General features: G+C 41.7%; 2 protein-coding genes across 2 annotated transcripts in view; one reads left to right on the top strand and one right to left on the bottom strand.

Moving 5' to 3' along the window:
• The first annotated feature begins 784 nt into the window (after window positions 1-784).
• Window positions 785-10,455, top strand: ctsla (cathepsin La). The gene is made up of 8 exons (XM_052019384.1): window positions 785-913; window positions 1,536-1,659; window positions 1,744-1,866; window positions 2,310-2,468; window positions 2,552-2,776; window positions 5,187-5,355; window positions 9,701-9,818; window positions 9,898-10,455. The coding sequence occupies exons 2-8, from the start codon at window positions 1,537-1,539 to the stop codon at window positions 9,995-9,997; spliced, it is 1,017 nt and encodes a 338-aa protein (XP_051875344.1). The 5' UTR covers window positions 785-913; window position 1,536; the 3' UTR covers window positions 9,998-10,455.
• Window positions 10,456-23,447: 12,992 nt separating this feature from the next.
• Window positions 23,448-26,695, bottom strand: part of LOC127572340 (fructose-1,6-bisphosphatase isozyme 2-like) — a 46,381-nt gene continuing 43,133 nt past the window's right edge. The window contains exons 6-7 of the mRNA XM_052019482.1: window positions 25,462-25,581; window positions 23,448-23,642 (exon numbers count right to left, since the gene is read on the bottom strand). Of these exons, the coding sequence (XP_051875442.1) occupies window positions 23,448-23,642; window positions 25,462-25,581 (315 nt within the window). The remainder of the gene's footprint in view (window positions 23,643-25,461; window positions 25,582-26,695) is intronic.

Below are 26,695 nucleotides of genomic sequence, written 5' to 3'. Positions count from 1 at the left end.
GATTAGTTTGAATTGCACATTTTAGCTGGCACGTAATGGACAGCATTGATCCCAATTCCTCCCCCTTATACCCGAGTAGACTAGAGCAATCGAGTGATCACCTTGTGCTGTAAATTTCTGATTCTGTGCCATAAGTCAGACCGAGAAATGAACTTTCCTTCTGAGCATTAAGAATCAGATTGAGTTTTAATGACCTATTGACGGCTTCAAGATGATTATTACTGATACCGTTTATTTCACGTTATTTAAATTGTGTGCTTAAGTTCCACAGCTTCCCGGGTAGCATTCAAAATCAGCATTCTGGATCACTCGTTCAGGCCTCTGGATCAATACTTAGTCTACCGTTCCTTTTAATTTGGCGTCAAATGACACACATTTCAAACACTTTGTCAAAGTACCATTAAAAAATAACACATTGTTGGAATCTATCCTGCCTCCACCCTTTCACAGACATTTCATTTCTCCTTACTTTTGTGTTTGCATAAAACTGTTTTACAGCTCTACCCATTGACCTGAGATGCTGACAGGAGTTAATTCTTTTCGCATTGAAGCCGTGAGTGTGTAAAAAAAAATTTACATTTTACACTGAGACATAGTGAACGTCACGTTTACCCCTCCACTCTGCAACATAGTAAATAACATCCCCCAAAGTCTTCAGCCCAGCGCCTCAGCATCATGTGAATGGTGGGCAGATCGTGATGGGTGTGGTGTCACGTGCTGGGACGGACGCACCAATCACCGCTGAGACTGTATCAGCTGGCGATGACGCACCCAATAAAAGCAGGCCGGGCTCGTCAGTCGAATAGAATCGGAGCCCGGAGCGGTGTTGGGTGGCTGTTGGTTTGTGTGCTGCGGCTCGTCGGCAGTGCTTGTGTTTACATTTGTTTTTCCTGGAATACTTTCCGCGGAAGAGGTAAGCAGATGCTGCTTTGCTATTCTTTATTCAATTTGCAATATACAGGCTTGGGTGCTTTAGCAGGGAGGTGGCTCTGGAAAGGGGTTGGAATTGTGGGATGTTTTGATATAAAAGGTGGCATCAGGAGAGTTTCACATCTAATGCAGGCCAGGTGTGATTTCTTTTGCTTTAAATAAATTTTAACTTTTTTTAATCTCTGCCCCATCGAAGCATCAGTTCGGTAGATTTGTAATAGTACAGTGCAGTGATGACTGGGTTTCGGGCGGATTTCCAAAAAAACCTTTGGAAATGCTTCCCCCTTCCGTTTCCAGGCGGACTTGCCATATACCGCTTTCTGATCTGAGTCTTGTGATCAGAGTCTGAAGTAATTCCTGACAGGAAAAGTTTTCGTTGTGCTATCAAGTGCATGACTAATATAGTTGTGTAAGTGGGCTGGGGCGATTTTCTATAAATACTTTGGTGTTTTTTTGACCAACTTAAATCATTTGATTTGAAACAGTGGCCTGCAGTGTTGAAGCTTTACTTCGGGCGGGGGTGGGGGGGGGGGGGGGGGGGGGGGGGGGGGGGGGAGGGTTGGAATTTGCACCAATGTAAATTGTAACTCTTGCTGGTTTCCTAGGATGAAGATCTACTGTCTACTTTCTTTATTCCTGACTGGAATCTTTGCAGCGCCAAGCTTGGATCCTGAACTGGATGAGCCCTGGAAACAGTGGAAAAGTTGGCATCACAAGAACTATGAACAAGTAATGTGCCTATTTGAGTTAATTTTTACTTGTTGAAGTGTCTTGAAATGAAATGCCCAAACTTTGAGGATGTTTGTCTTTCAGAAAGAAGAACGTTGGAGGCGAATGGTGTGGGAAAAGAACCTTCGAAAAATTGAACTTCACAACTTGGAACATTCTCTTGGAAAACACTCATTCAGACTAGGAATGAACCGCTTTGGAGATATGGTGGGTTGATAAGTATACTTTTAATAGAATTGTAGTGATTGCTTTGTGCATGAAGAAGCTCTGCTGTATTCAGTCAAAAGTTGCAACTTTGTTAGATCATGGATACCTTGCTGCATAAAATAAGATTTTAAGTTTTGGATCAATTGCTTTAAGTGAAATGTCCCTTTTTGCTTAAAAAGAATCTATTGCTTGAAAGTGGTGGGGGCAGCCACCCTTGCCAGATTACCAACTGCCTGTATGTGTACTTGAACAGCAGTGACCTGACAGTCGAAGGTTCAAGTTATGAAAAGCAGATTAGGTCAGGTTAGCTGTTGTTCATCTGACACTGGTGCAGTTGGCTAAAAGGCATTTGTCATAAATTTTCCACGAAACTACAAGTGATGTCTTGGGTCCTAAAACAAAATATTAAGATGCTTTACTAAATACTAAAATTTTTTTTTTAGACAAATGAAGAATTTAGGCAGATAACGAATGGCTACAAACATACAAAGCAAAGTTTTAAGAAGACTCAAGGATCCCTCTTCTTGGAGCCCAATTTCCTGGAATTGCCCAAGAAGCTAGATTGGCGTGAGCATGGATATGTCACTCCAGTTAAAGACCAAGTATGTGTTTATCAATATCACATCTAAATAATACAATTACAGCCTAAAAAGGGTTAAATAATGCATATCAATTTCCACCACAGGGAGAATGTGGCTCATGTTGGGCTTTTAGTACCACTGGAGCTCTTGAAGGTCAACACTTCAGAAAAACTGGCATGCTTGTCTCTCTCAGTGAACAGAATCTTGTGGACTGCTCTAAACCTGAAGGAAATGAAGGGTGTAACGGGGGACTGATGGATCAAGCATTCCAGTATGTGAAAGATAATGGTGGAATTGACTCAGAAGAATCTTATCCTTATACTGCCACGGTAAGGTGATAGTAGCAATTCAAGAATAAAATATCATGCACACAATTTTGGAGAGAGAAGGGGAAAGTAATACTTTTCAAATTCCTGTCACTTCTTGACACATGCACAGGAGATGTCTTTGCCTGTACTGTTAAAATTGCCTCCATTACAATGCACCTTTTTAAAAAAAAATTAACTCCCAAATATGTTTGAACCTTAAACCTGAAGAGTGACTCCATGATTTCATAAATGAATAAATTCACACTGTACAGTGGCATGCAAAAGTTTGGGCACCGCTGGTCAAGATTTCTGTTACTGTGAATAGCTAAGTGAGTAAAAGAGAACCTGATTTCCAAACGGCATAAAGTAAAGAAATGTCATCTTTAAATATTTTAAGCAAGACTACTTTTTATTTCCATATTCTACAGTTTCAGAATAACAAAAGGTCCCAAAGCAAAAGTTTTGGGCACCCTGCATGGTCAGTACTTGTAACACCCCCGTTGGCAAGTATCACAGCTTGTAAATGCTTTCTGTAGCCAGCTAAGAGTCTGTCAATTCTTGTTTGAGGGATTTTTGCCCATTCTTCCTTGCAAAAGGCTTCTAGGCACTGCTCTTTTGAGATCTATCCACAGACTTTTGATGTTTTAGGTTGGGGGACTGTGGGCCATGGCAAAACCTTCAGCTTGTGCCTCTTGAGGTAGTCCATCATGGATTTTGAGGTGTGTTTAGGATTGTTATCCTGTTGTAGAAGCCATCCTCTTTTCATCTTCAGCCTTTTTTGTTTAAACAGACAGTGTGATGTTTGCTTCCAGAATTTGCTGGTATTTAATTGAATTAATTCTTCCCTCTACCAGTGAAATGGTTCCTGTGCCACTGGCTGCAACACAAGCCCAAAGCATGATTGATCCACCCCTGTGCTTAACAGTTGCAGAGGTGTTCTTTTCATGAAATTCTGCACTTTTTTTTTCTCCAAACATACCTTGCTCATTGCAGGCAAGAAGTTCTATTTTAACTTCATCAGTCCACAGGACTTGTTTCCAAAATGCATCAGGCTTGTTTAGATGTTCCTTTGCAAACTTCTGATGCTGAATTTTGTGATGAGGACACAGGAAAGGTTTTCTTCTGCTGACTCTTTCATGACGGTCATACTTGTGCAGGTGTTGCTGAACAGTGCACCACTACTCCAGAGTCTGCTAAATTTTCCTGAAGGTCTTTTACAGTCAAATGGGGGTTCTGATTTGCCTTTCTAGCAATCCTATGAGCAGTTCTCACGGAAAGTTTTCTTGGTCTTCCAGACCTCAACTTGACCTCCACCATTCCTGTTAACTGCTATTTCTTAATTACACTATGAACTGAGGAAACAGCTAGTTGAAAATACTTTGCTGTCTAATAGCCTTCTGCTTCGTGGGTGTCATTTATTTTAATTTTCAGAGTGCTAGGCAGCTGCTTAGAGGAGCCTATGGCTGCTGATTGTTGGGACAAAGTTTGAGGAGTCAGGGTATTTATAAAGCTTTGAAATTTGCATCACCTGGCCTTTCTTAACAATGACTGTGAACAAGCCATAACCCTAACAAGCTAATGAAGGTTTGAGAGCTTGGTAAAAGTTAGGTGCCTGAACTTTTGCAAGGTGCTCCTTTCCTTTTTTCACTATAAAATTGTACAAAACAAATAATTACACCAATCTTGCTTAAAATGTTTCATCTTTAACCTTATGACTTTTATCGGTTCATCTTCTTCTATTCACAGTAACAGAAATTTTGACCAGGGTGCCCAAACTTTTGCATGCCACTGTATATACCTTGGTCAAAACTTCACTTAGAAAAGGATAACAAGTTTGTACACTTGGCTTTTTAATTCTTGCCAATTTAAAAGCTTGATTGCAGTGAATATTTGGTTTAGTGACCCTCCCACATAAGTCATCTGTTTTTGCTGCTGAGATATTTATTATTGGGTCTTGTCCTTTTTACTACAAGTGTTGTGTATTTTGATGTATAACCTGGTGGTGGTAGTAGCAGTTTTAATCCAGTGCCTGCACACATGATCTCATAGCATTTTGCCATTATGGCAACACACTTGTTCCATGTTACCTACACTTGTGATTCTGCATTCAACCAAGGGACTATGATGAACCTTCCTAATAGTTTTGTTACAATCAAAGATGAAATGTAATGACACAGGAGGTAGCCATCGGGCCCATTGGGTCTATAGTGGCCACAAGGAGTAATTCCATTAGTTCTCTTTCCCTGCAAATTATTCTTGTAGGCCCAATTCCCTTTTGACTTGCACTCAGGAGTAGTTTACTGCAGCCAATTAACCTGTTTTTGAGAACACCAACTTTGCATCAGTAGGTGTAATTAAAGTTCTTTACAAATTGTGTGGGCATAAGTTGTCCAGCAAATTATCTGTCTAACCTTTTATTTTTCTTCATCAGGATGATAGTCCCTGTCATTATGATCCAGCTTATAATTCTGCAAATGATACTGGATTTGTGGACATTCCAAAGGGTAAAGAAAGAGCCCTAATGAAAGCTGTTGCTGCTATCGGACCAGTTTCTGTAGCTATTGATGCTGGTCATCATTCATTCCAATTCTATGAATCTGGTAAGAATCTAGTGATCTTAAAACTTTTAGTTGTTTTGATTAAATTGGGGCATTGAGAGCATAGTGGCAAAAGATAATGGGACAGCCTGGGGCAGAAAGTTAAGTAAATTTGCAGCACAAATCCAAACTTGATTTTTTTTTAAACTTTGAATAACAATCAAAGTTTAATGGACTTTATTTGAATGCTTATAGTATTTGCAATAAGATGAGTCAACAGCATGAGTAACAATCAGTGTGATCTAATGCCATTACAGAGAAGTGGTTGCTGGATGCTTGATACCCCAGGTTGTATGACCTTCCAAAAGGATAAAGCGGTGGAGTGGTATTGTTGACTGCTCGGTTAATTGCAATGTAGAGGCACTGGATAGTAATGTAGAATTTGTTTGGGTTGTGATCATGAATAGCAGGGGAAAGAAAACACAGGTGGCAGTTTATAGGCACCCAACATGTGCCTGGATAGGATGAAGCATAAATGAATAAATATCTAGGGGATATTTGAAGGGAACTGTAATTGTTGTGGAAGATCTTGATCCATGTCTTAATTGGATGAACCAAACTGGCAAGGGTATTGTAGCAGAAACTTGTGGAGTGTGTCAGGGATTGCTTCCTAGAACAGTGTATTGCAGAACCTATCCAGGAACAGGGCACTTTGGATTTGCTTGTGCTTAATAAAGCAGTAACGAGAACTTGTTGAAGAATCACCTAGAAGATGATGACCACAATATGATGGAATTCTAGATGCTGTTTGAGGGTGGAAAAACACAGGGCCAAAGCCACTGTCTTCCCCTTTTGAATAAGGGCAGTTATAATGTAATGAAGGTAGAATTGTCAAAGGTGGACTAGGAAAATAAGCAAATAAGTCAGCTGATGAGTACTGACAGATATTCAAACAGGAATTTAACACCATTAGAAAGTGGGATTCTTCGAGAAAGGGGCATAATCTGTCCTCTTCAATTTAACATTGCATTGAGCCTATTGTTGAACAGTAGGACATATAAAATAGCAATGGCTGGTGATGGGCCATGGGAGTGGGAAGATTTTGGGATCCAGCAGTACAAGACTAAGAAGCTCATAAAGTTGATTTTTGAGTATCTATGGATATACAAATTGGAAGAATAGGTGTGGGACCTCCAGAGAACAAGGCTGGCAGATTAATAATGGGGGGAAACAAAAAATGCCGGATGTGTTGGATAGGTGTTCTTGTATCAGCCTTTGCCATGGTGGACATTGCAGATATCCTTAAAATAAGACGTGCTAATTTGAAATAACAACAAACTTGAGTCCCAATCACAAGGGATTAGGTATGAGAGAAACTTGCAGCTAAATGCTGATAAATTCCCAGGACAAAAGGTTTTAACAAGTGTCTGCAGACATAGTGGACCATTGAACATAAAACATTGCAGCACAGTACAGGCCCTTCAGTCCATGATGTTGTGCTGACATTTTATCCTGCTAACCCTCCATTTCTCTATCATTTGTGTGGTTGAGAGTCTCTAAATGTCCTTAATGTATCTGCCTCCACAACCTCTGCTGGCAATGCATTCCACACCCCCCACTCAGTGGGGGGGGAGAAGCTACCTGACATTGTTTTTCTTTCCTTCCATTCCCCCACCCCCATGGTACCTTCCTGCAATCAACTTAAAATTTGTCCCTTCATGTTAGCCACCTCCCCCCTAGTGGGGGAGGGGGGGGAAGTCTCTGTCCACTTGATAGAGGTCTACAAGATAAGTCATAGATCAAGTCACTCTCCACCTTTCCAAAGAGAAGCCCTAGCTCACTCAGCCTATCCTCAAGACATGCGCTCTAATCCAGGCAGCATCCTGGTAAATCTCTAAAGCTTCCACATCCTTCCTATAATGAGGTGACCAGAACTGAACACAATACTCAAGTGTGGTCTAACCAGAGTTCGCAAGAGCTGCAACATTACTTCATGGCTCTTGAACTCCATACCCGCCTGATGAAGGCCAACACTCCATACACCTTAACCCTATCGACCTGTGCAGCAACCTTGAGGGATCTATGGACATGGACCCCACACTGCTGAGTCCTGCCATTAACATTGTATTCTGTCTTCAAATTCAATTTCCTGAAGTGTATCACTTCACACTCTTCTGGGTTGAACTCCATCTGCCACTTCTCTGCCCAGGTCTGCATTCTATCAATACCCTGTTGTAATCTACAGCAACCTTCTACACTATCCACAACACCACCAATCTTTGTATCATCAAACTTACTAACCCACCCTTCCACATCCTCAAGTCATTGGTTGAAATTTTTTTCAAAGCTCATTAAATTCCAGTCATGCCCTAGAAGTTTAGCAATGACCAATGACTCTTGTTCAAATAATGAGAATGACAGAGGGAAGGAAATTATAAGACAGGTGGGTTAATAGCTATTGTCAGCAAAATGCTCAAGTCAGAGGAAATAACTAATCATTTAGGAAAGAGAATGTAATCCAGTCAATGTGGTTTAATGAAAGGGAAGTCATGTTTGACAAATTTGGTTGCATTCTTTGAGAATATGACTGGGAGAGTTGAGAGTATCTAGTGCATTTAGACTTCCAAAAGGCATTTGACAAGGTGCCACTTAAAAGGAAAGTGCAAAGTATTAAGAACCCAAGGTAGTGGAAGAGATGTTGGCATAGATTTTAAAAACTGGTTATTGCCTGGAAAATGAGTTGGAATAAATGGGTCCTCCTTGGGCTGGAGGGATGTAACTAGTGGAGTACCCCAGTGATCAGTCTTTTTGGCCTCTTAGCATTAATGACCTGGAGATGAGAACCAGCTTATGCCCTTGCGCCATTGATATTAGGGAAGTGGATCTAGTGACTCTGCAACTTGATATAGATTGACTAGATGGAAACTCAGCAATGTTCCCAGGAGTTTAATGTAGGGAAGTGTGAGGTCATGCACTTCAAGAAGAATCAAAAGATGGATCAGTATCTAAATGGAAAGAATGATCTAGATGTTTTAGTGTATGAATAACAAAGTTAACAGGCAGGTCCAACTATCATCTTGGAAGGAAGATGGCATGTTTGCCTTTTAAAGCAGTTGGAGCATTAGAATAAGGTTTTGTTAATTGTACAGGTGTTGGCGAGCCCACACCTGACATGCTGTGCAGTTTTGGTCCCTTTAGCTAAAGGATATAAGAACATTGGAGGCAGTCCAAAGGAAATCTGCCCTGTTAAGTCTTGGGTTGGAGGGCTCTCTAAAAGAGGCTCGACAGTTTGGGGCTATCTTCCTTGGAATTTAGAATGACAGGTAACCTTGTTCAAACAAGATCCCGGGGAGCTTGATGGACTAGAATCTTTTGCCAGTGGGAGGGTCGTGAACAAGAGGACATCTAAAACTGGTGTTGAAATTTCTTCTCCTGGGGGTAGTGAATTTGGCATTCTCCACCCGGAAGGTGGTGGAGACTCTATCATTTGGATACATTTAAGTTGGAGATACTCATTTGAAAGATTAGTAACCGGTACAGAAGAGCATAGATGAGCAGTGATCATATTGAACTGCAGGCTTAGTGGGGAAAATAGGAAATTAATGGGAAAAGTTGCTCGCCTGTTAATTTGGCTGCTAGAACTCCAGCAATGCCCCCGTACAAGAATGTAACCTTCAGCAATGCCTATGATACAAGGTTGTTTTCTTAGTAGGTTTACTTCACCTGGTGGGTTTCCATGATTCTTCAACAGATGAGGGATTTGTGGAAGAATAAATGCTCCATAACAAATTTAAGCTTGTACTCAATTTTCCAATTAAGTTGTCTCATCTTTATTAATCTGGAAAAACACCTGGGTGTAAAACATCATTGGCATTAGTTATATTGGTAGGAATGGCTTAAATTTCCTTTGTTTAGGCTAAATCCAGAATGGTATGTTGGGATTGTTTTTTTCCTTCCATTATTGAAGGAATAATTCATCTCTAGTGCCGAAACCCTTTTCAGTTCATTATCTTTTTGGTCATTATTCAAGCACATAGCTATTCCCTGGTCCTGTTGAACAGATGGTTAGCTTGTTAAGCATTTTTTTTACTAGGCAGAATCTTGCTGAGATAAAGGTCTGGCACCTCTTCAGCCAATTTTTTTCTTCCTTGACTTTTGAAATGTACATTTGGGGATTTCATTTCTGATTGGTTAACCATAAACATCAATATACTTCTCCCCCCCTTTTACCCCCACCCCCCCCACAAATTTTGTCCCTAATTTATAATGACACTATCAGTTATCTTTTAAGATAACAGTACAGGGATTTGATAAAAGAATCCAATGAACTTGAATAAATTTAAGCTTTGGTGAATCTGGCTCTTTAAAAATGCACTAATTTAAATTTGAGCATTTGTTTCATTGAAAGGTATTTACTTTGAAGAAGACTGCAGCTCCACAGACTTGGACCATGGTGTATTAGTAGTAGGTTATGGCTATGAAAAAGAAGATACTGACGGAAAGAGATACTGGATTGTTAAAAACAGGTACTCTACACTTGAACATTCCTCAATTTAATTAGCTAAATCTTCTGAGCCTTTTTTAATGTGTATTTTTCTTTTTTAGCTGGAGTGAAGAATGGGGTGACAAGGGATACATAATGATGGCCAAGGACAGGGAAAACAACTGTGGAATAGCCACTGCTGCCAGCTACCCTCAAGTATAAACATACTACTGTATTCAAATAACTTCATGTATATGGAGACTATGTACAGTGACCTACACCTTTTTATCAGTAAGCAGACTGCCTCAATGATATGGTCAAGAGGTTTTCTTACCTTGAGTAGAACTTTTAAATTTGTTTTCCCAGAATCTGCTTTGACTTTTGATAGGCAAGCAGCATTGCACCTCACCACTGGGCTAAGTGGCCTTGGAGTTGAGTGGATATGTGGTTAATCTTCTTGTAAACCCATTTGTATCCTTGGTATTTTAAGGTAAACATAGTCTGAATAAGCTATTTTTAATGAGGAAATTGACAACCAGTTGATTTCCAAGTATAAAGAATTGGTTCTACTTATTGTGCACTGCTTGACTGGTTCTAACTGTGTAATTGCTGTGCAATGCACAATCTAAATATGTTAATGCAATTTTTGTTTGTAATCACAAATAAAACTCTTTGCTCAAGCCTTGCATCTTTTTGCATAATATGCTGGTCATACATGTAGTTCATTAATATTTAATGATTGGTTGATCAAACAAGCAGTTCCTTGAATGTGAGTTGGGTCTACAAGCTTCTCTATCCCTGGAGTGCACTTCCATATTTTAAAATCTATTAACTAGTGGGTGGTCTGTAACTCCTAAGATTTTTTTGTACTTCACTGGATATCACATCAGGAATCATTGCTATATAAATAGCATTATATAGGTATGGAATGGTGCAGTATAATAAGCCATTCAAGCCATCATGTGTTGGCTTTTGCCAAGTGTACAACTGCTGTGCAAATGATAGTTGATGTGCCTACCCTGATTGACTAATTGGCAGCATGGGAAAATTTTGGGCTTGAGGGTTCAAAAGTGCTTGATCAGTGAATGGAGCATAAGTACAAATTAATGGAGACTTACATAATTGACAGGAGTGTAGAGCAAAGTAGCACCTGAGGTTTGAAGAAAGAATCATTAATTGGATAAATACTGAATCTATTACAACAATGCATCATTCCCTTACTCTCTTAGGTCTGTATTGTTTTCCCCTTGGCTAGTTTGTGCTTTTTTTTCGAGCTGTGAAATCTAGATTTTAACTTGAATACATAAGGTGGTCATTTTACACATGGCTCCTTCCTCACAGTTGCACCACTTCTGTTCTAAACCTCTCATTCCAAGACTAGTGCAGAAAAGCACACTGCTGTAGTGCACTTTGTTTTCAAGTACTAGTGTGCTGCTGGTAATCTGAAACAGGGTTGATACCACCTGCTTAAATCCAATGCACCAAATTAGTCCTACTTGTACTGTGGTTTTTTTTCCTGCATCTGGCAAGTATTAATTGGCTTGGCTATGGGCCTAATTTATTTGAGTAACACAAGTTAAAATGAGAACTTGTTTTAAAGCCAGCCTACCTGTGTGTGTGTGTGGGGGGCGGTGGTGATAAAGAGAGGAGGAAGAAGTTGTTGTGTTGTATTTGTGGCTTTAAATGCAATTGATCATCTATTAATAAACTTGGCCCAGCATGTCTAGACTCATGTTTTATGTAGTGACAGCACTTTTTATATCAGTAGAAAATAATCCAACCACTAACCAGCAGCAGTACCAGAAGCTAGCTGTTGTGTCAGTGCTGAGAACCTGGATGCATTGTTGTAATAGATTCAGCATTTATGCAATTAATGATTCTTTCTTCAAATAACCTCAGATGCTACTCTGCTCCACACTCTTGTCGATTATCTAACAGTCTCCATTTAATTTGTACTTGTGCTTCATTCACATCTTCACTGATCAAGCACTTTTGGACCCTCAAGCCCTAAATTTTCCCATGCTGCCAACTAGTCAACTGGGGTAGGTATATCAACCATCATTTGCACAGCAGCTGTACACTTTGTCACCCTTCACAAGACAAGCAGGTGCAGTAATTGGAGGCAGCAAGCTTGAGTAGCAGAGTACTGGGTATGTTTTGTCTGAAGCAGAGCTTATCAGCATTAATGCATTTAGTAAGGTTGCAGCCAGTATTGGGACTCTAGGCTGTGTCTACTACTGAACTGAGATGGTTCTGACTGAAAGTGTAAATGAGATCCCCTCTGGTCTGCTGTATTTCTTCCATCTGCCAGCTCCATCTCTTCCCTGTTCACGTGTCGCAGATTGAACTGAAGTGTTTGCACACCAGCATTTGAGTTAACAGCAGAGTACCCACGTTTGTATCCCCTGCACTGCAAAGACTCTGATTTGGTATACACTGGCTGGCTTTGCCATTATTTCATTCCAGTTCACCCTCTAATTTTGGCTCGATTTTATTTTTCAGTGAAGAAATTTGAAGCATTTTTTTCCTGAAACAAAGTTAAAAGTACTATATGAATACATGTGCACTGCTAGACCTGCAGAATTTGATCTGCCTATGAAATAGGATATAGTGCACAACAGCATTTGTGTTTTATTTTCAAACTACAAAAAGGCCCACTGTCTTTCATAAAATTTGGAGCTGAAGGCATAGCCACAAATGGAGTGATAAATGGCAGGCATGCAAAAGAGACATCAGCAATGTGCTGGTTAGTCAGAAGTCTCACGAAATGGAATTGAGTTCAGTTAAGATTACTAGGGAGAAGGTGCTAGGAAAACTAAATGGGCTAAAGACTGATAAGTCTCCCGGACCGGATGAGGTGCATCCCCAGGTTCTGAAGGAGGTGGCTTTAGAGATAGTGGAGGCATTGGCGATAATTTTCCAGAAATCAATAGGTTCCGGAGGACTGGAGGGTCGCAAATGTAGTTCCGTTGTATAAGAAAGATGGGAGGCAGCATAAAGGAAATTACAGACCTATTAGTCTGACGTCAGTGGTGGGAAAGTTATTGGAATCTATCCTCAAAGATGGGTTTACGGAATACCTAGAGGCGCAAGGCAAGATAGGTCCTAGCCAACATGGTTTTGTGAAGGGAAGATCCTGCCTGACCAACCTATTGGGAGTTTTTTGAAGAAATCACAGGTAAGGTGGATAAGGGAGATGCGGTAGATGTGTATTTAGACTTTCAAAAGGCCTTTGATAAGGTGCCTCACGAGACTGATTAATAAGATGAGAGGTCATGGAATTACGGGTAGGATAACAGAATGGGTGGAGCATTGGCTGGTTGACAGGAAGCAGAGAGTGGAAATAAAAGGATCTCGTTCTGGTTGGTTACCGGTTACTAGTGGTGTGCCGCAGGGGTCGGTGTCGGGACCGCTCCTTTTTACCTTGTACATTAACGATTTGGATGATGGAATAAATGGTTTCGTGGCTAAGTTTGCGGATGACACCAAGATAGGGGGAGGAGTAGGGAGTATTGAAGAGATAGGAAGGTTGCAGAGGGACCTAGACAGTTTAGGAGAATGGGCAAGGAAATGGCAGATGAGATTCAATGTAGGGAAATGTGCAGTTGTACACTTTGGAAGCAGAAATAAGCGGGCAGATTATTATCTAGGAGGAGAGAAAATCCAAAGCTCGGAAGTACAAAGGGACTTGGGGGTACTCGTGCAGGATACCTTAAAGGTTAACCACCAGGTCGGATCGGTGGTAAAGAAAGCGAATGCTATGTTGGCATTCATTTCGAGAGGTATAGTGTATAAAAGTAAGGAAGTGTTGATGAGGCTCTACGGAGCACTAGTGAGGCCTCATTTGGAATATTGTGCACAGTTTTGGGCCCCACATCTTAGGAAGGATGTTTTGACGTTGGAGAGGGTTCAGAGGAGATTTACGAGGATGATTCCAGGAATGAAAGGGCTTACATATGAGGAGTGTTTGTCGGCTCTTGGACTGTACTCACTGGAGTACAGAAGAATGAGAGGGGACCTCATAGCGATATTTAAAATATTGATAGGAAAGGACAGAGTAAATGTGGCTAGGCTGTTTCCCTTGGTGGGTGAGTCCAGGACCAGAGGGCACAATCTTAAAATTAGAGGGTACAGTTTCAAAACAGAGATGAGGAAAAATTTCTTTAGCCAGAGGGTGGTGAATTTGTGGAACTCCTTGCCACGTACAGCAGTGGAGGCCAGATCAGTGGGGGCATTCAAGGAGGAGATAGATAGATATCTAAATAGTCAGGATATCAAGGGATATGGGGATAAGGCCGGAAACTGGGATTAGAATAGTTTTTTTACTTCTTCTTCCCCCATTCCCCATTTCTCATTTCTATTTCCCTTTCCTTGGAGCAGGCTCAATGGGCCGAATGGCCTGCTTCTGCTCCCTTGTCTTGTGATCTTGTGATCTTGTGACCAGACTTAGAAGAGAAAACATTTTGGAACATTGTAAGGCTGTAGGAGGTGAACTGGACTTGATGTCAGCAAGGACACTGGTAGAGTTTTCGATGAGCTCAAGTTTACAAAAGGTTCAAAAAACCAAGATACCGGAGGAACTCAGCAGATCAAGCAGCATCTGTGGAGAAAAGCAAGCGGCCAACGTTTGGGGTCAGGACCCTTCAGGACTGAAGATAAGAAAAGGGGAAGCCCAATATACTGTATGGGGGAGGGGGGGAAGAGAGAGCAGTGAGAGATGGACAAAAGAGGGGAGGCGGGGTGGGCACAAGGTGGTGATAGGTAGATGCAGGTAAGAGGTAGTGATAGATGCAGGGGAGGAGGGGAGAGTAGATCCAGCAGGGGATGGGTCAAAGGTATGGAGGCAGGAAGCATAGGGGGGATGGGCCTTAAAATCTGCAAGATCTAAGTCCTCTACCAATCTGCCCCACTGTACCACACTGACCTCTGTCAACAAAGGAGCAAAAGCACGGAAAACGTAAACTATTTCCATATCTTGAGATTCACCTCTCAACAAAATTCATTATTGCCTTTAATGTGCTGGGACAGCCTTTGGTCAATTGAGGAAAAGGCAGTTTAAGATCAAGAACTTAAGACATGACACAAAACTTAGGATCTACAGGGCAGCAGTGACCCCTGCCCTCCTATAAGCTTCTGAGACCTGGACTACTTACAGCAGGCATCTCCAGGCACTGAAAAAATAACACCAACACTGATCCTCCTCATCCTCCAAAGTCACAGGAAGGATGAGCAAACCAATGTCAGCATCCTCTGCCAGGCCAACATACCCAGCATTGTGGCCCTAGTTACTCTCAGTTGGCCACGCTGGGCAGGCTACCTCACAGGTCATCCCCAACCACAGGCTCCTGATACAGACATGCTATTCTGAGCTCTGTTGTAGGATAACAGAGCAGGTACATCTGAGGTTCGGGAGGCAGATAGAATGGTGACTGTCAGGAGAGAGAAGAGGAAGAAGAAGTCAGGCAGGCAGACAGAGCAGCGAACCCCAGAGGCTGTTCCCCTCAGTAACAAGTTTCTGCCTTGGAAGCTGTTGAGGGGGATGACCTGCAGGGGCCTAGCTGCAGTTACCAGGTCTCTGGCACTGGGACTGGTACTGCTGCTCAGAAGGGAAGGGTGGGAAAGAGACATGTGGTAGTGATAGGGGACTCGATAGTCAGGGAAACAGATAGGAGGTTCTGTGGCAGTGAGCATGAATCCCGGATGGTATGTTGCCTCCCAGGTGCCAGGGTCCGGGATGTCACTGATCAGGTCCACAGGATTCTTGAGCAGGAGGGAGAGCAGCCAGAAGTTGTGGTCCATATTGGCACCAACGACATAGGTAGGAAGGGGGATGAGGTCCTGAAAAGTGAGTTCAGGAAGCTAGGCAGAAAATTGAGGAACAGGACCTCAAGGGTAGCGATCTCGGGATTGCTGCCAGTGCCACGCGATAGTGAAGGCAGGAATAGGAGGAGGTGGCAGATAAATGCGTGGCTGAGAAGCTGGTGCGGGAGGGAGGGTTTTAGATTTCTGGATCATTGGGATCTCTTCTCGGGCAGGTGGGACCTGTACAGAGAGGATGGGTTACACCCGAACCAGAAGGGGGCCAATATCCTTGCGGCGAGATTTGCTAGGATGGTTCGGGAGGGTTTAAACTAGTTTGTGAGGGGGAAGGGAACCGGAGGAGCAGGTCAGAGGAAGAAGGGAATGAGGAAGAGTTAGATCAAACAGGTAAAGAGGCTTTGGGGAAGGAGAAGCAGAATACAGGCTATGAAAGTAGTAAGGTAGATGGACTGAAGTGTGTTTACTTAAATGCAAGAAGTGTCAGGAATAAGGGGGATGAACTGAGGACTTGGATAAGTATGGGGGACTATGATATCGTGGCTATTACTGAGACGTGGCTGACGTCAGGTGAGGAGTGGATATTGAATATTCCTGGTTTTCGGTGTTTTAAGAGGGATAGGGAAGTGGGGAGAAGAGGAGGAGGGGTGGCGATACTGGTCAGGGACACTGTTACGGCTGTGGAAAAAATGGATGTTGTAGAAGGATCATCTCTAGAGTCCGTATGGGTGGAATTAAGGAACAAGAAAGGAGCAGTTACTCTACTAGGAGTATTCTATAGGCCCCCCGGTAGCAGTAGAGATATAGAGGAGCAGATTGGCAGGCAGTGTTTGGAGAGAAGCGAAAATAACAGGGTTGTTATAATGGGAGACTTCAACTTCCCAAATATAGACTGGAACCTGCTTAGTGCCAAACGTTTAGATGGGACGGAATTTGTTAAATGTGTCCAGGAGGGATTCCTGACGCAGTATGTCGACAGGCTGACTAGAGGGAATGCCATGTTAGATCTAGTTTTAGGAAATGAACCGGGACAGGTGAAGGATCTATTGGTAGGTGAGCATTTGGAGGATAGTGACCATTGCTCCATAACCTTTAAAATTGTCATGCACAGGGACAGGTGCAGAGAGGACAAGAGGATTTTCAACTGGAGAAGGGCGAACTATGAGGCTATAAGGAGAGAACTTGGCAGTGTAAATTGGGATGTCCTTTTTGAAGGAAAATGTACCATGGAGATGTGGTCGATGTTCAGGGATCTTATGCGGGATGTTAGGGATAAATATGTTCCAGTGAGGCAGAGAAGGAATGGCAGGGTGAAGGAACCATGGGTGATGAGAGAGGTGGAACGACTTGTTAGGGAGAAGAAGGTAGTGTATGTGAGGTATAAGCAGCAAGGTTCAGACAGGGCCCATGAGGAATATAGGGTAGCGAGGAAGGAACTTAAGAAAGGGCTGAGGAGAGCTAGAAGGGGACATGAAAAGGCTTTAGCTAGTAGGGTTAAGGAAAATCCCAAGGCCTTTTTCAAGTACGTGAAGGGTAGGAGGATGGCTAGGGTAGAGGTAGGTCCGATTAAGGACGAAGGTGGGAGAATGTGCCTGGAGGCGGCGGAAGTGGGAGAAGTTCTCAATGAATACTTCTCTTCGGTATTCACCAGGGAGGGGGGTCTTGATGACGCGGAAGGGAGTGCTGGTAGGGGTAATGTTCTCGAGGTTGTAGATATCAAGAGAGAGGATGTGTTGAAGTTGTTAAATAATATTAAGACAGATAAATCTCCGGGGCCTGATGGGATTTTCCCCAGGCTGCTTCGAGAGGCTAGGGAGGAGATTGTTGAACCGCTGGTAAGGATCTTTGAGTCCTCGTTGTCCACGGGGATGGTACCAGAGGATTGGAGGGTTGCGAATGTTGTCCCCTTGTTCAAAAAAGGTAATAGGGATAGGCCAGGGAATTACAGACCGGTGAGTCTCACGTCTGTGGTGGGTAAGCTGTTAGAAAGGATTCTAAGGGATAGGATTTATGAACACCTAGAGAATCATGGACTGATTAGGGACAGTCAGCATGGCTTTGTGAAGGGAAGATCTTGCCTCACAAGCCTGATAGAGTTCTTTGAGGAGGTGACCAGGAAGATTGATGAGGGCAGTGCGGTGGATGTGGTTTACATGGATTTTAGTAAGGTGTTTGATAAGGTTCCTCATGGTAGGAAGCTTGGCTGTGTGGATTAGGAATTGGCTTGCCTGTAGAAAGCAGAGGGTTGTGGTGGAAGGAGTGCCCTCAGATTGGAAGGCAGTGACTAGTGGTGTCCCGCAGGGATCGGTTCTGGGACCTCTACTTTTTGTGATATTTATAGATGACTTAGATGAGGGGGTGGAGGGCTGGGTTTGTAAGTTTGCGGACGACACTAAGATAGGCGGTGTTGTGGATAGTGTGGAGGGCTGTCGGAGCTTACAGAGGGATACTGATAGGATGCAGAGCTGGGCTGACAAGTGGCAGATGGAGTTCAATCTGGAGCAGTGTGAGGTGGTACACTTTGGAAGGACAAACTCCAGGGCAGAGTACTGGGTGAATGGCAAGGTACTTGGCAGTGTGGAGGAGCAGAGGGATCTGGGGGTTCATATTCACAGTTCATTGAAAGTTGCCTCACAGGTGGAAAGAGCAGTTAAGAAGGCCAATGGGATGTTGGCTTTCATAAATCGCGGGATTGAGTTTAAGAGCCGTGAGGTGATGATGCAGCTTTACAAAACTCTAGTTCGGCCACACTTAGAGTACTGTGTTCAGTTCTGGTCGCCTCATTATAGGAAGGATGTAGAGGCATTGGAGAGGGTGCAGAGGAGATTTACCAGGATGCTGCCTGGATTAGAGAGTATTGAATATGAGGAGAGGCTTAAGGTGCTAGGGCTTTATTCACTGGAAAGGAGGAGGATGAGAGGAGACATGATAGAGGTATATAAAATACTTAGAGGACTAGATAGAGTAGACAGTCAGCGCCTCCTTCCCAGGGCACCAATGCTCAAGACAAGAGGGCATGGCTTTAAGGTTATGGGTGGGAGGTTCAGGGGAGATGTCAGGGGGAGGTTTTTCACCCAGAGAGTGGTTGGTGCATGGAATGCACTGCCTGGGGTGGTGGTGGAGGCAGATACATTGAACAGGTTCAAGAGCTTGTTGGATAGGCATATGGAGGAGTGTGGGATGGGGGGATATGCGGGAGGGAGGGGTTAGGTAGTGTGAGGGTGGTTTGATGGATGGCACAACATGGTGGGCCAAAGGGCCTGTTTTGTGCTGTATGGTTCTATGGTTCTATGGTTCTATAAGTTTACTGGGCAGGCAAAGGAAAAGGTTTAAAGGGGTTGCTCCAAGCTTTCTTGAAGTGCAACATCCCTAATCACATGGGAACATCTGGCTTATGACTGCTCAAAATGGAGAAGCAGCATTCGGGGTGATATTAAGAACCACAAGACCATGCATTGGGAACGCCAGAAGCCCTGCATGAACAGTGGAAGGAGCCCATCAGCTCACAAACTACCCACCCACCCCTTGTCAGCCACCTCCTGCCCCATCTGTGGAAGAGCTTGCAGTTCCCACATTAGCCACATCAGATTCCAAAAGACTGGAGTGGAAGCAGGTTATCCTTGATCCTGAGGGTCTGCAAAAAAGCAAGAAGATGATTGGTGAGTCAATGCAGCTTCTTAGCACTGACAACAGCTTTATTCACTTTGCTGATGAGAATAGACTGGTTGGGCAGTAAGTAGTTAGATTAGACATGTGAACAGGTCATAACTGGGCAATTTTCTACCTGATCAGGTGGATATTAATGTTGTAACTATACTGGAACAGCTTTACTAGAGTGGTGTCTATTTCTGGAGCACGTCTTCAGTACTACTGCCGAAATTTTAAGTTGGTTAGTTTTTTTCAGCCAACACATTCATGAAAAGACATGGTTAAACAATGACCTCACAATAATGAATTACCTAGGGGAGAGTGATTTTAGCAGAGTAGAATTTCAAATTCAGTTTGATGGTGAGAAACTTGGGATTGAACCTGGTGTCTTCAGCTCGAATAAAAGCCATTACAATGGTATGAGGCAGGAGCTGGTTACATTGGACTGGGAAAATAGATAAAGGGTAAAGCAGTAAATCAGCAGTGGCATTCATTGAGGAATAACGTTTCATAAATCTTCCAGTGAGAAAGAGAGGCTCTGTGAGAATGGTGACCCATCCATGGCTAACAAGTTATGGATGGAAAGAAAAAGTAGCTGGAGAGTTGCAAATATTAATGGTATGACAGAGGGTTAGGAAATCTTTGGAAACCAGCAAAGGGTGACTAAAAATGACATACAGAGGAAGAAGAAGTAAACCAGTACATAATGTAAATGCAGACACTAAGAGCTTCTACAGGTATATGGCAAGGAAGAGAGTAGATAAAGTAAACTTTGGTCCCTTGGAGGATGACACTGGGGAATTAATAAAAGGAAATAGAGAATTGCAGAGATTGTACAGAGAGTGAGGGGGGAAGGAACATAAAACAATCCCTATCGGTAGAGAAAATATGCAAGGCAAACTAACAAGGCTAAAGGCCGACTAGACCTGTTGGCCTACATCCAAAAGTTTTTAATGGTTGCAGAGATTGCAGATGTTTTGGTTGGAATCTACCAAAGTTCCCTAGTTTCTGAGGGTGTTCCAGAAGATCAGAAAACCACATACGTAATGCCATTATTCAAGAAAGGAAGGAGACAGAAAGCAGGAAACTAGGCCACTTTGCTTATCATCTGTGAAAATGCCAGAATCAATTAATATGGGCATTTAGAAATCATAAGGCAATCAGAGTCAACGTGGTTCAACAAAAGATCCTCTGAAGGAATTCAGCGGGTCAAGCAGCATCTCTGGGAGGAAAGGAATTGTCAACATTTTGAGTTGAAACCCTGCATCAGGACTGAGAATGGAGAGGCAAGGTGGCCAGTATAAAGAGGGGAAGGGGAATGGTGAGACAGGTGATTAGTACTCCCCTCTCTCACCACTCCCCTTCCCCTCATTATATTGGCCATTCACCTCTCTACTCTCAGTCCTGATGCAGGCCTTTGGCCCAAAACATCAACAATTCCTTTCCTCCCACAGGTGCTGCTCGACCCACTGAACTCCTCCAGCAGATTGTTTGTTGCTCCAGATTCCAGCATCTGCAGTCTCTCGTATGTCCAGAGTCAACATGGTTTATAAAAGAGAAATTGTGTTTGACAAATTTGTTTGTATTCCTTGAGGATGTAGCAAACAGGGTGAATAAAGAGAACTGGTAGATGTAGTATACTTGGATTTTCAGAAGGTATTTATCAAGCTGCATTATAAAAGGTTACTAAACAAAATAAGTGACTGCACAGGGATGTGAATAACACAATAGAATGGATGGGGAATTGTCTAACTAACAGAATACAGGAGAGTTGGGATAAATGAGGCATTTTTGAATTGGAAATCAGTAAAAGCTAGGGGCATATTACATAGGTCGGTGCTGGAGCCTCACCTATTTACAATCTATGTGAATGATTTAGATGAAAAGATTGAGTGTGCTGGAGTCAAGTTTGATGACTATACAAAGTTAGTAGGTTATGAGAGCACAAAGATGATATAAAATTAGGTAGGATTGTGAGTAGATAGAAAGGTTTCAAGGGGATATAGGGAAGCTGAGTGAGTGGGCATGAGCATGGCATATACAATATAATTCTGTTATACTGATGTTTTTATCTTATGACGCAGAAGGAGGACATTCGGCCTATCGTGTCCATGCCGGCTCCAATGGAAGTGATGCCATTAGTACCATTTACTTATTTCCCCTTATCCCCTCAACTAATTCTCATACCAATAACTCTGTTTTGCCATTGCATTCAGGGGTAGTTTTCAGTAGCCAATTAATCTACCTTTGGGATGAAATCAAAGCACCCAGAGAAAATTCACACAGTCACAGAGAGAACATGCAAACTGTGCAGACAACACCCAAGTCAGGATTGAACCTGAATCCTTGAACCATGAGGCAACAGTACTAAATGTTGCATCGCTGTGTTGTCCAAAAGGAGCTGGACAAGTAACTGAAAATCAACAACCAATTAGGAAGGCAAATGTTGTATTGTCCTTTATTATGAGAGGATTTGAGTTGAGGAGTAATGCTGTCTGATTGAAATTATATGGGGCCTTGTTAAGACTACACCTGGAATATTGTGCATATTTTTGGTCTCCTAATACAAAAGGATATACTTGTCATGGGCGGGTGCAACAAAGATTCAACAGACTGATTTCAAGGATGGAGCGTTTGCCATATGAGGAGGGATTAGCAGGCTAGACTTACATTCTCTGGTGTTCAGAAGAATGTGAGAGAGTGTCTTTGAAGCTGACAAAATGCTTACAGGACTCAGCAGACTGGAAACAGAAAAAAATCTACTTCCTGGCTGAGGAGTGTAGAATCATGGGCCATAATCTCAGTAAAAGGGATAAGCTATTTAAGGCTGGGATGAGGAGAAATATCTTCATGCAGAGGGTGGTAATTTTTTTAAATTCTTTACCCTGGAGGGCTTTTGAGGCTCTGTCATTGAGTTCATTCAAAATAAAGATTGATGGATATTAAGGGAATCAAGAGATTTTGGGATAGTGCAAGAAAATGGCATTGAGATAAGAGACCGGCCATGGTCTTGATGAAAACCCAATCAGCCTCGAAGGACAAATAGCCTATGCCTACTCCTATTTCTTATGTTCTTATATTCGAGAGCCTGCAAAAGGATATAGCAAGGTTAACTGATGTGAGTGAGAGAAGTTGAATTAAATATAATGTGCAAAATTATTTTCCGCTTTTTAAGGAAGAATGAAAAAGCAAATTATTACATAAATGGAATGAGACCACAAAATATTGCAATGCAAAGGTTGCTGGTGATCCTAGAGATGAAACAAACTAAGATGGCAAAGGAAGTAATTATAAAATGAATAGAATGTTAGGCTTTATTGCAAGAGCTATGGAGTATAAATGCAAGGAAGTTGTGATATAAATTCGTAGGGGCTGATGAGACCCCACTGTACTGTGTAAAGCTTTGGTCTCCATATTAGAAGGTTATTCTTGCATTGAAAGCAGTGCAGAGAAACTTCATTAAGTTGATTTTGTGAGATGAAGTGATTGATATATGAAGAGGGGTTGAGTAACTTAGGTCTATGTTGATGTTTTGAAGACTGAAAAGTGATCTTAAGATTCTCAGGAGATTTAACATGGAGAAGAGGATATTTCCTCGAGTGAGGAATCTAACTGGAGGACACAGTTTCAGAATAAGAGGTTGTTTATTGAAGGTGAAAATGAGGAATTTCTTTTCTTGGAGGCTGGTAACTCTTTGGAATTCTCCCCCAGAGAGCTGGGGGGATGGAGAGCAACAGATATTTGAACTACAAGGTAGTCAATGGATATGAGAAGTGGTGTTGAGGTCTAGATAGGAGCAGCCATGATCTTATTGCATGACAAAGAAGATGGAGGAGTTGACAGGCCAAATCCTACTGCTGTTTTGTATGTTCTTATCATGGGTGGAACAATCTCTGCCTGTGCTGTAAATTTCTATGACCATATGAAATAATTTTGAAAGTTAACATTTGACAGTTGTTTCATTTTAATTTTCATAGATTTCAGCTTATTTAGTCATTTCAAGAAACATTCAGGAAAACAACATCCTAAATCTGATACGAGGAAACAAATATTTTATAATAAACACTCTTCTGTTCTTTAAACAGGTAATTTTCTTATGCCAATATTTTATGCTTTTGTATCAAGTACAATCCTCTTTAATTAAACAGCGTACACCCAGCTCTTCGTGTCAGATTTGCAAGTCGCATAACTGATGGGATTTGACAGTTCATGCAGTAGTTTGGTGTTTCTTTGCACAGGAAAGATATTCCTCAACATCATCAGGTGATCCCATGATGAGTGGAACTCGCTGATGAATAGACTCTGGCTTCACATCAAGTACCAGCTGGGTTCCTGTAGTGGCTATTCCACCAGCCTGTTCCATGATAAAGGCCATTGGGTTGCATTCATACATAAGGCGAAGCTGTGGTTAAGGAACAAATATTATTTAAGATTTACCAGTGCACTGATAACATTACTTGCATTATCCAGCAATAAGCTGTGGCATATTAGACAGCTTAACTAATAGATGTTAGGAAGGGACCAAAATACTGATAAGTGTGGGTCTATTTAACACACATGGGAACATATAATCAGAAGTCATTCCACTTTACAAGCTTCCTTTACCATTCACATAGATTACGTGCCCCTTGTATCTAAATTCTATTTAACCTCTTTAGTTCTATACAGCCTTAACAGCCCCACCTAACAAAAACCCAGCTATATTTATATCCAGCACTCAGGCAATAACAGCAACCTTGTCTTGGATAGCAGCAAATACTATCTATTGAGATTTGTGCCTCTCAGTATGAAATGGCATCTTTCTTTTTCAATCTTTTTTTAGTTTTCAAATTAATACTGATTGATATATAGCATCAATATTTATACATGTAATACAAAGAGATCAGGATAACAATCATAGCATAGATAATCATAAAGAACAACAAAATATAAAAAAAACTGTAGATCCAACGATCTCTTAGTAAATGAATATAATATAAAAGAAAGGAAAGAAAAAGATTTATTAGATAAGTTAAAGAAAACCCAAATCAGTAAGAAAAATTGTAAACAATATAAACTAAACTAAAAAAAATTTCAAAAAAAAACAAACAACAAAAAAAAAGAAAAAAAACTGGGCTAAAATTTCTCAGTAGAAACAGAACAATATTATGTCGTCAACTCCGTTCCTCCAAGTTGGAAAGTTATTGAAAGGGGATCTACATCATGTGAAAATATTGAATAAATGGACTCCAAATATCTTCAAATTTAAGCGAAGGATCAACAGTACCACTCCTAATTTTTTCCAAGTTTAAACATGATATAGTTTGAGAAAACCATTGAAAAGTAGTAGGGGGTATTGGATCCTTCCATTTAAGCAAAATGGATCGTTTGGCCATTAGTGTAACAAAAGCAATCATACAATTAGCAGAAGCAGATAAATGGCCAGACTCTATCCTTGGTAATCCAAAAATTGCAGTGATAAGGTGGAAAATGGCATCTTGAGGTCTGTTTTGCTGCAGAAGCTGATGGAAAAATCCTCCTCTGACTTTTTTGGTTGCCAACTAGCAGTGGTTAGCTCATTTATATTAAAAGGGTATTGCCAAAAATGAAAATATTACCAGGGGCAAGGTAAAATAACATTAACAATATCTGACTGATGAAGTAGCATTTCCTGCATCACTACATTCAGAGGTGGTTTGCTGGGGCACGAAAAACAGCTGTAAAAAGGCTGGCTTTTACAGCACTTTTAAAACTGCTGTACAAGTCAGAGCTGTCATTGGCAGACACAGTAAGTGAGAGTCCAGCCAGGCATCCAAAATATGACAATAAAAGTTTTAATTGCCTCCATGACTATATAGCTGAATATACATCATGAAATGGCAAGGAATCACACAGGGCGGAAAGGATACAGGTTTGTGGTCTGATCTAAGTCAGCAGATTTCAGACTGGTAGGGGCCCCAGTGCTTTAGCTAAGCAGGGAAATGCCAGCCGGATTCTGACAGCCCACTGGAGGGTACTGATGCCCTGGCTCAGATCAAACACCTTGGCATGGACCAGGAATTGAAACTGATTTTCTTTCCTTGGAAATCACTTGTCAGCTGAGCTACAGGAAGCCTTGGTGATCCTGTCGTACCACGTAAACCAGCATAAAAAGGCAGATTTCTGTTCATTTCTGACTGTTTTTTTTATTTTAAATATACTGGAGACCCAGGAGTGCACACTTGCAACAAATGAAAACCTACCTTTCCTTTTGGAGTTTTCTTGTTGGCAGGATACATGAAGATTCCCCCATACTTCAAGGTACGATGGACATCTGCCACCATGGATCCAATATACCTTGCACTGTATGGAGCAGTGCCATCCTGCATAGAGAACAATTACAATATAGCTTTGGTTCTATAAAATGGTGAACTGCAAACTTGACTTCAAATGTAACCATTTTGTAAATAAAGTCTAAATATATAATTTTCACTCAAAAATAATAGTTTGCCAGCATTTACTTCCATCACTTCAGATTTGGTGTTAGCTCAAAACATCTGTATAACTTCTTAAATGCAATTCAACCCATGTGGAACATTAGTGGGTGGGTGAGGAGGGTGCACGGGCTGGCTGGTAACAGATGCTTGACTTTTGCATTTCCCTTTCAATACTTTCAACTTACTTTTCTGCATGTCTGAGCAATATTTTAATTGCATTTAGGCAGAATTACCTGTACCAAGAGGGAAGCAGGGCATGTCAATTAATCAGAGGAACAAAACACACAGTTTCGTTCATTGGAGACCTGAATTGTCCTGGAAGTCTTTGAAGGTGGGACAAAGAGACTCCTGGGTGTGACAGACACTGAATTTCCCAGAATGATCACTCATGCACTATTGAGAATGACTGCCAGCTTCTTCACATCAAGACTCTAAAACAGCATTGCAAGACGTTCCATATTCTCAGCAGGGTAGGTATGCAATGGTGATTATGTGATATGAGGTCAAACTTGTGTTCATAATGCCTCTATGATATTTGAACTTTGTTAAAGGTGCTGTGTAGATAAAAACAGAAAATTCTTTAAGCGCTCAGCAGGTAAGACAGCATCTACAGAAGGTGAAACAGAGCGAAAGTTTCAGGTCCAAGGTCTTTTGTCAGAACATTGGAAACAGGCAGACAAAGGGTCTGAAAAGTAAAACTTCGGCTCTGTTTTCTTTCTAAAGTTGCTGCCTGACCTGCCAAGTGTTTCAGCGTTTTCTGCTTTTATTTCAGATTTCCAGCATCTGCAGTATTTTTTTTATTATTTATCTTATGCAAGTTGTTCTTCCTTGTTTATCCTTGGCACCAAGGACAGACTTTATCCTCTTCCAGCAACACATGTTCAATACATTTTAGTTTTATCACAAGTTATTTAGTTATTTACATTTTATCACAATACATTTTAGTTAATGAAAATCTAATGTCATCTTGCACAATGGCTCCCTAGCTCCTCTCATAAAG

This window comes from Pristis pectinata, chromosome 7 (assembly GCF_009764475.1).
Source record: "Pristis pectinata isolate sPriPec2 chromosome 7, sPriPec2.1.pri, whole genome shotgun sequence".
NCBI lineage: Eukaryota > Metazoa > Chordata > Chondrichthyes > Rhinopristiformes > Pristidae > Pristis > Pristis pectinata.
This window is presented reverse-complemented; position numbering and strand designations above follow the sequence as displayed.

Excerpts from the sequence above, each read along its gene's own strand:
- ctsla (XM_052019384.1), top strand. The coding sequence starts at position 1,537 with ATGAAGATCTACTGTCTACTTTCTTTATTCCTGACTGGAATCTTTGCA. Across the intron at positions 2,469-2,551 it reads TCACTCCAGTTAAAGACCAA|GGAGAATGTGGCTCATGTTG; the intron begins GTATGTGTTTAT and ends TTTCCACCACAG. Across the intron at positions 5,356-9,700 it reads ATTCCAATTCTATGAATCTG|GTATTTACTTTGAAGAAGAC; the intron begins GTAAGAATCTAG and ends TTTCATTGAAAG.